Source organism: Parasteatoda tepidariorum, chromosome 4 (assembly GCF_043381705.1).
Source record: "Parasteatoda tepidariorum isolate YZ-2023 chromosome 4, CAS_Ptep_4.0, whole genome shotgun sequence".
Taxonomy (NCBI): domain Eukaryota; kingdom Metazoa; phylum Arthropoda; class Arachnida; order Araneae; family Theridiidae; genus Parasteatoda; species Parasteatoda tepidariorum.
Genome location: NC_092207.1, coordinates 22,285,257 through 22,296,947, shown reverse-complemented (window position 1 = coordinate 22,296,947; position 11,691 = coordinate 22,285,257). Strand labels below are relative to the sequence as shown.

Sequence of the window (11,691 nt, the reverse complement as noted above, 5' to 3'; positions counted from 1 at the left end):
AACAATTAGTTCTAATCAAGTAGCACATTTAAAGTTGACTCCTGAAACCATGAATTGTGGCACTCTTATATCATGAAAATCCGATCATTAGAACAAAAGTTACTCAGGGTGATGATTTTTTTTTCGCATTGTACCCAAGCGAACAGAAGGCATAAATATTTTTTCTAGCGCTCAGAAAAATAATTTCATGATTGTTGCATCAAAAGAGAAATGGATACATTAAATAAATAAATTAAAAGTTTTTTTTAATATGATGTTTATTGATCATCTTTTATACACATTTTTGTAAAAAAAATTGTACATATTTTAGATCTGAAAGTAAATAACCGATTTAATAAAAGTTCATGAGGTGCTCAGATTCTTAACACATCTTGGCAACTTCAATGCTATCAGAGTAATCGACGGTCTTAGTTTCGAGTTCTCCCAGAATTCTCCTCTTGGATTCAGTAACCATCTTCCTGGCGTGAAGGTTTCGTTTTGGCAGGCAATGGAAGTCTACTTGGCGTGATTCAGTCATGGTGGGTTGGGCACTGTTTTCACATACTGGGACTGGTTTTGTGGAAAAGCAGATTTTGCTACCCTGTGAAGTAACTATGTTCCTTTTAGAAGTTGGTTCTGAAATTCAAAAGAAAAGTTTTAAATTAAATGTATGCTTTGTTTTTAACATAATTTCCCACTTAACACAATGGGGGCAAAATTTCCTTTTTTAATTTTCATTCGTCGTGATTAAAATAGTTTTTTTTAAGTTTTACATCTTTTAATAAAAACTTCAAATCAACCCTTTATAAAATCTTGACCTTTTCACTTCTCAAATATAACTATTAAATGAACATAATATGTTAAGAATTGTTTTTTTTTAACTAGTCTTACCTACGACTGAGTATCGAAAATAAAAATATCAACTTAGTTTAGTATGCATTCGATATGACTTATTTGACTACACTTTTTTTTACTATGAACTCTGATTGTCGTATATGTCTGTATTTGTTACCTCGTTCCGTACATTTACTTCCAAAAAAGTAATAATTAACACTTATTTTACGTTATTGGATCACTTCTTAAAGTATTAAAATATTGCTGTTAAGTAATGCTTCTTACCGTATCCTTCCCTGCTGTCCTCTTCAGAATCACCGTGTCCTCTGGCCCAGTGGACTTGAATCTCTTCATTGTCACACAATCGGGGTACTCTGGTTGATTTTTCTCCACATCGGCCAACAATGGATGATATTGAAAAACCTTCTCCGTCCAAATACAAGCATCTGTCTGGACCTCTGTATTCCCTGGCGATTTCACCATTGTATTCACTGCAGAGTCCACATAGTTCTCCCTTATATCTGGGATTTACCTATAAAGCAAACAAAAAATCGAAATCAGTGGATTAGTGTGTTTCTGCTATTGAATTTTGACTCTGAAGAACTCGCTTTATGTTATTGTAACAGACGTTTTGTCCATATTTGTGCTATTTTTACATTGCTGTAACTTTATTCAGTTTTTTGTACTTACTTGTACTTTGACGTATTGTCCGTCGTACAAAACTTTAACACCGGCTTTCACAGCGTGGATCTGAACGTAGCTGCCGTCGGTTGTCAGGAACACTTGAGCTGAAATCAAGGCGGATTCATTCAACATTACGTGTTGCAGGGTGCTGAGGGAGTGTTGTTGGGAGTTGAATTTCACTGGGTAGGAAGATCCAGATCCTGGATTCAAAATGATTTTATCCTCCCCAAGGTGAACTTGGAGTTCCTATAAATCCAAAAAATGAGTTTTAGTCGCAGAAGTAAAAAAATAATTAACTTAACTTAGTATTGCTTTTATTCATAAATGACTTACGGGAACTGAAGAACGACTGCGTTTGACTATAACAGCGAACTTCTTGTGTTCAGTGCAGTGGGTTGTCAAGACGTAGGAGCAGTCATGCTTGGCCATTTCGTAAACTTTCATGTCGTATGTCTTAACATAATTGCCAGTCAATGAACAAGAAGCTGCAATGAAAAGTTCCATTATAAACTTAAGAAAAAATTTTAAATCAGGCAGGAAAAATCACAAAAAATTAGATCATTTGTGGGAATTGTTTCAAGATTCTAATGCTTATCTTTTTAATACATGTTTATAACTTTCTACAAACACTTGTCTGCCAATGAAAAAAAGTTCTTAATATCATTAAAACTCAAAAATTGTAAAGATTTTTATAACTGTTCCGTTCATCTGAATTCTGAAGTCCTGCTTGTTCTTTGGCAGCTCTTTATAAAGTAACATAGTTTTTGAGTATGGGTAATCGCTTTAACCGAGAAATTTATCCCACTTTTCTACAAACTAATTGGTTCAGTGTTCTGTTCATGCTGTTGCAATAAACCAGTACCTCGAACGATATCTGTTTTTGGATCAATCTAATCTTTTTCAATAATTGTAATTAATAGTAGTTTGGGTGTATAAAGCGATAATATTCAATTTTTCAGTTTATGAAACTGTAAAAAGTCTAATTTTTCAACTAAAATGCTGCTCTATATGTTCTGAAGAACCGTCATTTTGATTGCTTTTTCTACTTGAGTGATTATAGTTTTAGGGAACTCAAAATTATGCCATAAGAATAAATTGGGGGGAGATGAGAAGTGTGATACAAGATTGTTACAGTTGCTATAAAAGCTGGAAATTGTTTTGCAATTTTTTAATATCTTTTTCAAATGAAATACAGTACTGTGGAATGGCAGATATTGTTAACGTATAATTTATTTTTTGACCCATTATGCAGACGTAATATAAAAATCATGAATGCTCTTGCTAAAATTGAACTAAAAGTAAACTTTCTTCTAGAATTACTGTTAGATAAGTTTTAGTTTAGGGCTGATGATACATGACTCAATGCCATTAAAAAATACTCAAAGAGTACTTGTGTTTTTACTTATCTACATTGACATAATGTCAGGAATCGAAGAAGTTCGTAGATTACATACCAGGATATGTGTTGTTACTGTAATCATGAGCATAAGTCTCATAGACACTTTCAATGCTGGAGAGAGGCTTCATTATTCCAGCAGGGACCATTGTGTAGTTGACTATCTCTGTAGGCTTATCAACTAGAATATTAACAACTGGCTTGCTAGTCATCTTGTCAATGTATGTTGCTTCGACTCGCAATGAAATTGTCTCGTCCGATTTCTTGTCAACTTTAACGTGGGAGAAGTAATCGTGCTTCATTTTCATGTCAAGGTAATTTCCGATATCCTTTACTAATTCGTGAACTTCCTGAAATTTTTAAATTTATCTCAGTAAAGATCATTCCTTAAAGATGAAAATAAACGTAATGAATTTGTAAAAAAAAATAGCTTTTGCATACAATAATAAAATACCTATTTCGTGTACCATTATGCAGAGACGAATTTCCATAATTATTACCAACAGAATTCTTAAAAATCATACCTAGATTCACGGACCTATTCAGTTGTACCGATGAAACAATTATGGACAGTGGCACTAATATGCATCGAGAAAGAAAAAAACTTCAGCAATTGTTTTTTTTTTCTGGTACGACATATCTCAATGAAAAATTAGGAGTTTAAGACAACAACGTTCCCATCAAAAAGATAAATTGTTTTTTAAATTTTATAATACACTGGTTATCATAAATTAAGGAAAATTCACAAAAATCGCGATAACTCAAGAAATTACACATCTTACAGGCACACTCTTACCCACAATATACAACACATAGTAAGGTATTAAACAACATAAAAAGAAATTATCAGACATTAATAGTAGTATAGAAATTAGCACATGTATAAAATAAACAAATTGGAAGTATCGGTTTGCAATAGAAAAAGTACCTTTAATATGGAATATGATTGCCTCTAGAAGCAATACAGCACAAACAGCGATGTGTGATGCTTTCAATTATGCGGTCTATCAGTTCAATAGGAAGTGAGAGCCATTGCTCTTGTAAAGCAGTTGCAAGCGTGGCAAGGGTCTGAGGGGGCGGATTGATGGCAGATACACGCCTCCCTAGAGCATCCCAAACGTGCTCGATAGGATTCAAGTCCGGGGATCGAGCTGGCCACTCCATGCGAGTAATTGTTTCCTGTTGAAGATAATCATCAACAATGCGAGCTCTGTGTGGTCTTGCATTATCGTCCTGTAACAGGAAGCAATCACCAATTGCCCCGGCATATGGGCGCACATAAGCATCAAGGATGTTGTCTCGATAAACCTGAGCATTCACGGTTCCCCTTGGAAAGACATGGAGGTATGTGCGCCCTCCTAAGGATATGCCTCCCCAAACACAGACACTGCCTCTTCCGTATGCATCTCTTTCACGGATGTTTGATGGATGATAACGGGTCCCAGGTTCTCTCCATATCAAATAACGTCTACTGTCACTTTCTAGACTAAACCTGGACTCATCCGTAAAGAGAACAGGCCTCCATTGATCTGACGTCCAGTGGACATGTTGTCGGGCCCACTGCAAACGGTCTCTCCTATGGCGTGATGTGAGCGGCACGCAAATGGCTGGTCGTCTCGCATACAGACCACCTTCGTGGAGCCTTCTGCGCACAGTTGACGTTGACACCAACCTTCCGGTGGCTGCAGCAAGAGAGGATCTAAGATGTGTCGGAGTAGCGGTTCTATTCCTGCGTGCACTTAATGTCAAATATCGGTCATCGGCACTGGTCGTAACAGTTGGCCGTCCTTGACTGAACCTCCTAGATGCCGAATCTGTGGTTTGAAATTGCCTCCAAAGTCTATGAACCACAGATGGACTCACATTTAGCCATCTGGCCACTTCTGATTGACTCTGCCCTGCCTCTAGTCTCCCGATGGCTCTCCATCGTAGTTCTTCAGGCAAATGATGCCTAGAGGTCATTATTACGAATTGGCTATCTCAGATTTTCAATGTCGCAATCACAGTAAAATTTGTGTGCTTTCTCTCAAACTTGGACTTTTATGCTCCAGGCAGATGACGTAAGCCGAGTGCAGCGCCACTAATTTGCATATTGCAATTTTACTCAGCTACTCTTAGTGGACAACATATGCAAATTTTGCACGGTTTGGCTTACTTTTGAAAGAGTTATCGCTATTTTTGTGATTTTTCCTTAATTTATGATAACCAGTGTATAATAACGAATTCTCCATTTATACATAAAGGAAAACTGTGCAATTCAGCATAAAATAACACGTCTGTCAAATAACTTCTATATTTTTTTTCCAAAGAAATATTTGCGTTCACAATTGTGGATGGAGCTCAGCGATACAGCCTCTAATATTCTTCTTCGAGGCTTGAGCTATAGCAGGTCGCTTACCAGATGTGTTGTATCAAGCATAATTGTAACAAATCGAGACTGTTTTTTTTTTCAGTTTAAAATTTCTTGTCTTTTTAGGGAATCCATTATTGTTTAAAATATGAAATCAAAATTATTTGAATTTGAATTTAAATTGTGTAAATGACATCAACTGTGAAATAACAGGCAATAAATTTGTATGCATGCATTCTAAACTCATTAGTTATCCCTTAATGTAACGTGATAAAACTATAAAAAAGAACATCTACCTCTCCCCAGATAGTTTGCATTCTCAGGTGGTTGTAGATAGATTTTTCTCTGATGGCCTTGATGCATGCTGGAGAATGGGCGGCCCCTGCGGCAGCATCCTTTTTACATTCTCCACTGGTATCTGGTTCAAAAGTCACTCGTTTCTCCAAAGGTAGCACTTCGCCCACAGGTTTGTAATTAAATACAGCCTATAAAAAGAGTTTTAAATTTTGCATACGCCACATAACTCTATTTGTAAGAGATACATTGTTGAAATAAAAATTTGAATATGTTATTACTTATGTTGCAAATTTGTTAAGATTAGGTAAAGATAAAAAAAAAAGATATTTCAGTAGTAAAAATTCATAACTGCAATACACATTTAGTATAAAATCTTAATTTTAACTGTCAAATGAATAAATACTACTTAGCATAAAAGTTTATTTGAGCTGAAATATATTAGAAAGGATGGGGTATGCTTCGGGCTATGTAGGCTAAAGCACAAAACCAAGTGAATAAAGCCCAAGTGAAAATACAGAAAGTACAGTTTCTGTATACTTATTTGTTTTTCATTTACGTTGTATTTTGCTTTAGCGATTCAAAACATTTTACTATTAAAAAATTTCTTAGTTATATATTTTAAAGAAAATTTTGAAATTTTAACTATCGGTCTTTCATTTCAATGAATATTATTTATATAATTTAATTTAACTTAAGAATACATACCTTAGAAATGATAGCTGGATGCATGAAAGCTGTTGAATCACCGTAGGCAAATGCTCCAATCGCCAATCCTTGCTGTTCATACTTCTGTTCGTATTTAAATTCATTGGGCATGTTAATGTAACCAGTGGCGAAATCAGCAGCCAACTAAATAAAGAACAAAAACATTTAAATTTTGATTTATTTTAAGATTCAATGCACACAGGAAAGTAAAGAACTTACTGGATATCTTTTGGTATGTCGGGGTGTTAATGTTGAGCCATTCACGTGCACCAAGTGTAAATATCCTCCGAAAGTGTGATAGTATTTTAAACTGATTTCGGTCGTTTCGATCTCTTTTGATGCAACTCTGTGATGTACTTTAACCTCAAAATTGTCCTTGATGTGGCTCAGGGTGTTAATTTTTTCGTATATCTTCAGACCCTCAGCGGCATAAGCTTTTGTGTTCGTCTCGGTGAGTTTATCATCGAATTTCAAGCCTTCGCTCCAGTTAGCTTCTGATCCTTTTTCGCTTGAGTGCTTGAGATCCCTCCAATAGTTAAGTTCATATTCAATCTGTAACAAATATTAGTTAGATTGTTGAAGAAAAAACTTTTTGAAGAGGTTTGTTCAAGTCATTACAATACATAAAAAGCTAAAACAAAATGGTTTTGGCTTTGTATCTATAGCCTTATATTGTTTTAAAGTAGTATATTTCTCTAAATGCAAAACTAAAAGAAGTTTTAAAAAAACAATATGGATTTCCGATTTGCTTAAGTATTCAAGCAATTTAATAAACTTAACATTCAATTAACATCCTTCCTGTGAAATTGTTGTTACCCAACGAAGCTTCCAGATTTTACAAGAAAATAAACGATTTATAAATTTATCATTAAAACAAATAATACAATATCTGAAAGTTGTGACTGGGTGGCGCAGTTGGTTAGTCGTCGGCCTTCTGAGCCCAAGTCTGCGGCCCCAGACACCGGATTTTTGGGATGCATTCGTAAACGGATCCGGGTTCGGGTGCACTTTAGCATCCAAATAGAGTCTCGGTGCTGCCATCTAGTGTGGCAGAAACTAGACGTCCAAATTAACATGACCAACGGTATCTCACCCATTGTGGTGGTCCTGAAAGAGTGGATACCACCTCTGGAGAACGCACTAGGTCTGCTAATCGGCAAGACCGATTGTGCAGCTCATTGGAAATAAAAAAATATCTGAAAGTTTTAATTTCATCTTTTAAAAATACCGCAACAATACAAAAAATGAAATACGAAATTTGCTGTAATGCTTTTTTCATAGAAATGCACCGGTGATGCATTCTACTTTTGTAACAGACTGATAATATTTTGTAGCTAGATTTATTTATTAATAAACTATTAAAAAATACTTATTAGTTTCACTTGTGAGTTTATTATGTGGGTGTAGGTTTTCACTGTAAGCTATCATAGGGATTAGTTTAAAAAAAAAACTGTCTTACTTCATCGCTTTCGTCTCTGAAAATAGCTTTGGGTACTCTTTGGATCTCTACGGATCTTCGTTTCCATCCAGAATTCATGTAAAGCCTGTGAACGTACAGCGCAGCTTCTTGCCAATTTTGCGGAAGGGGATCGTTTGAAAATGGAAGATCTTCAGTTTTGATTTCTCCAGTGAATTTTGGCTGTCCAGGGTAGTCGAAAGACACAGGATACTGAAAAAATATTGAACTATAACGCCAGGACAGAGAGTAATTTCAGTAATTAATTCATTATGATATTTTATTACAGCTCTACCATTTGGATATAAATGCTAATAAAAATTTACCTTAAATTGAGTGGGTTGTGTCTTGATGGTTCTCCTCTCCTGAGTTGGTAGAGGTGTCAAGTATTCTTTTCCGGAGTATGTTCCGGCCTCAGATCTGTGTGAAACAATTGTCTTGGGGAGTTTGGCTACTTTGTATGAAAAGCTGAGTTTACCACCCCTTTGGACGTTGATGGCAGCTGAGAATGGGTAAGAGGCAGCTGTCTTCTGTTCGTAGTAAACTCCAACCCTCTTGCAGTCACCCAAGTTCAAAATCTCATTGACGAAAATGTGTGAGTGGTATACACTAAAATAATAAAAGCGTGTTAAAATTATTTAAAACAAATAGAAATAGCCAAATTTTATATAACTATTCAATAATTTAACATTTTAAATCACTTCTATCATTTTTCTTTTTATTCAATTAAAAGTTTAAATTCTCACTTCGAAGCAGCCCTTATTTAAAATATTGGATTCACTTCAAAACTTTAAAAAAAACAAGCTCATTTCATGAAAGGAGATAAGTTACATAATAACTGTAAGAATGAACCTCTAATGTGATTACAAAAGCTTTTTCTAATTATTTTTTTAAATAAGAAACTCATCTTAATTTTTCAGAAGACATTTTTGCTTTAAAAGTATTATTTAATGAAGTTTCTTTTAATTCAACCTTAATTTCTTAACTTTTAGCAAAAATTCAAAAAATAAAAATCGCTTGAAATTTTTGACCAAAAGTTTTTTAATTGTTCCAAATATAACTACCATTTCAACAACTTATCAAGAACTACGTGCTAAAGTGATATGTAATTTTAAAATGAATAGTAGAAATGTATTTTTTAGATACATCCGAAACAAGCACCAAAAATTATTATAAAGGATTTTATTTCACTTTTTCGAATATATTTTATAACTTAATATTTATCTACACTTGGATAATTTAGTTTGTCTAATGTCTGTCGAATTTGCAACCATATTATAGTAATATGGTTGCAAATTACGATAATATGGTTGCAAATCATACTTCCTAAACTTAAATACACGATATTATACTTCAATGCGAAAATAAGGATTTCTTTGAAAATTTGAAATAAGTTTTTTGAAAATAATAATTTTAACTTAATTATTATATCACTTATTTTTCATTTTTCTCTGTAATGTTGTTATAGATACTTGTGAATTCGGGTCTTGTAAAAATTATTTTCTTAATCAAATTCTTTCGGAAACAGCGCTAATAACAAAGTGTCTTAATACAATGAAAATATCAATAACAATATGCCTTAATAATTCCTCAAAAGATAATAATTACTGTACTGTATTTTTTCAAACTTATTATGGTTATATTACTATAATTCATTAGTCGTCATAGTTGAAATTAACCTTTTGCTTACCGCTGGTACAATAAGTGTACCAGAATGTCATCATACTAATCCCCGTAAGCAAAAGATTAATATTTTTAAAAACGTTTGATGAACTCGAGGTAACTCACCTTGGTTGGACATCGATTTTGTAATCCAAAGTTTTCTCAGCTGGATAAGTTAACTTGAATTTTAGCGATAAGAGAAGTGGGCTCTTCATTTCGAACTGAGTAGGGAAAGGAATGGCTTTGAAGATGCTCTTACTGTGGAATGAAGTTGGAATGTAGAGTTTGACAAAATGTCCGCTGACTTCTGATCCTTGCTCCTTGACGTAGTATGTGAACAAGTCCAGGACTAATCGCCAAATAAACAAAAATATTTTGTTGTAAAATGTAAGTCATTTGTACTGCAAAAAATAAATTCCCGAAACTAATGAAATTTTCTTCATCGCATGCAGATTTTTCTTTTCAACAACTTCGAAATTTATTTTTTTTTTAATCTCTTCTGTGTAAACAAAAAGGCGCCCAGATATAAAAATCTAAATAGTTTATCACGTTCCATTTTTGCAGGAATAAATCTCCAAGCTTCTAATGAATTTTCGAATATTTTGTTTTCTAATGCATTTGACCATCTTTAACTTCGGAAAGGTAATTAAGATTTTTTGTCTTTAAGTTTGAATTCTTAGAAAAATGATTAGTGGAAAACTGAAAATAATTGCAGATTCGGTAATTATCACTAGAAATAAGCAAAAAGCTCATTTTTTCTCCTAAATAATTTTTTTATGTTGCTAATTTTATTAAAGATAAGGAACGAAAACATTAGATCATAAAAAAAACTGAACTTGTCTCGAAATGTAGTAATTTATAAACAAATAAGTCATATTACTTCTGTTTACTACAATGGAAACCGTTAAATTTACATGTGACGAAATATTGAAATCGTACAAAATTGTGCCATCCGCTATAATAATAATTCTTTAAACTGAAAATATTACTCTGCTATAGATACATTTTCTTACACTTTTTTTTAAAGTGGCTGTGATAAAAGTGACACTTCCTGTAATCGTGCAAAATTAACATATTTTTTGAGAATAAACCTTTCTTTGAACTTGGGAAAATATCAGCTACAAATCGAATTCTTATGCATTTATACCGAAAATGGTCAATCGTTTCACGACTTCCTCGATGATTATAGAGATTTTATTTCCTTCAAATTTTCCAGATCTAAAATATCAGTAAAAAATTGTAAAGACGTTTCTGCCTACTGAAAACCGTCTTGCATATATTGTTTCATTACGAAAACTTTTACAATTAAAAAAATACAATCACTTGACAAGATCATTGTATTTCAGTTGAGTAAATTTAAGCTTTGGGTAGTTTAATGTGAAGTAAAGTTCATCGATCCTAAATCTGCTGTTACTTACACATCTTGTAAAGATCTTGTGTGGTGAAATCATTAGCGTCCAAGTAGTAATAGGAAGTGGAGTAGAAAATCTTATGGAAGAAAATGGCTTTCCAAGGTTCAGGGTCACGTGATACAAGGGTTACCTAAAAATAAAGAAGAAGAAAACAGTTTTAAAAAAGTTCAGATCAAAATAATTATATAGTTATAAAATATAATTGAACTACAAAATTATTTCTCTGAATACAATAAACTGTATATAACTCAATCAAATCTCTCATGCAGTGTGGTTGTTCGAAGACTATAAGGATAACTTCTGGTGGCCGAAGTATGAATTACGATGGTATGAAGTCACGTGATGTTGTGAATCAATGTGAAGTGCATCTAACAAGGGAAACTAGGGAAGTGTGACTCGCCAATTTTGAAATAAACTAGTGGGATGTATGCCTTATGAAGAATAATTTTAGGGGGCAACATTTTTTTCCTGTGAGAGATAAAAAATAATTAAATATATAGAAAAATCGTTATTTTATTACTTCAATGCAGACTATTAGTTATTGTAATTGTCTCCTACTCCAATTAATTTTGTGGTAATTATTAATTAATTTTCTGATTGATTTATTAATTAACAAATTAATTAATTATCCAATTAATTGCAAATTAATTGGATTATGAGACAATTACAACAACTAATAGTCTGCATTGAAGTAATAAAATACCGATTTTTCTATATATTGAATTATTTTTTATCTCTCACAGGACTTTCTATGGGCCGAAACGAATGTTAATTAATTTATTAATTAGCAAATTAATTAATTATCCAATTAATTACAAATTAATTGGAGTATGAGACAATTACAATTACTAATGGTCTGCATTGAAGTAATAAAATAACGATTTTTCTATATATTTAATTATTTTTTATCTCTCAC

General features: G+C 33.2%; 1 protein-coding gene across 1 annotated transcript in view; it reads right to left on the bottom strand.

Moving 5' to 3' along the window:
• Positions 1 to 228: 228 nt before the first annotated feature.
• LOC107456775 (vitellogenin-6) overlaps positions 229 to 11,691 on the bottom strand; it is a 29,730-nt gene continuing 18,267 nt past the window's right edge. The window contains exons 17-28 of the mRNA XM_016074721.3: positions 10,782 to 10,905; positions 9,490 to 9,712; positions 8,028 to 8,310; positions 7,705 to 7,914; positions 6,465 to 6,797; positions 6,246 to 6,389; positions 5,540 to 5,728; positions 2,952 to 3,243; positions 1,831 to 1,982; positions 1,504 to 1,743; positions 1,099 to 1,345; positions 229 to 615 (exon numbers count right to left, since the gene is read on the bottom strand). Coding sequence (XP_015930207.1) covers positions 362 to 615; positions 1,099 to 1,345; positions 1,504 to 1,743; positions 1,831 to 1,982; positions 2,952 to 3,243; positions 5,540 to 5,728; positions 6,246 to 6,389; positions 6,465 to 6,797; positions 7,705 to 7,914; positions 8,028 to 8,310; positions 9,490 to 9,712; positions 10,782 to 10,905 — 2,691 coding nt within the window. The 3' untranslated portion in view covers positions 229 to 361. The remainder of the gene's footprint in view (positions 616 to 1,098; positions 1,346 to 1,503; positions 1,744 to 1,830; positions 1,983 to 2,951; positions 3,244 to 5,539; positions 5,729 to 6,245; positions 6,390 to 6,464; positions 6,798 to 7,704; positions 7,915 to 8,027; positions 8,311 to 9,489; positions 9,713 to 10,781; positions 10,906 to 11,691) is intronic.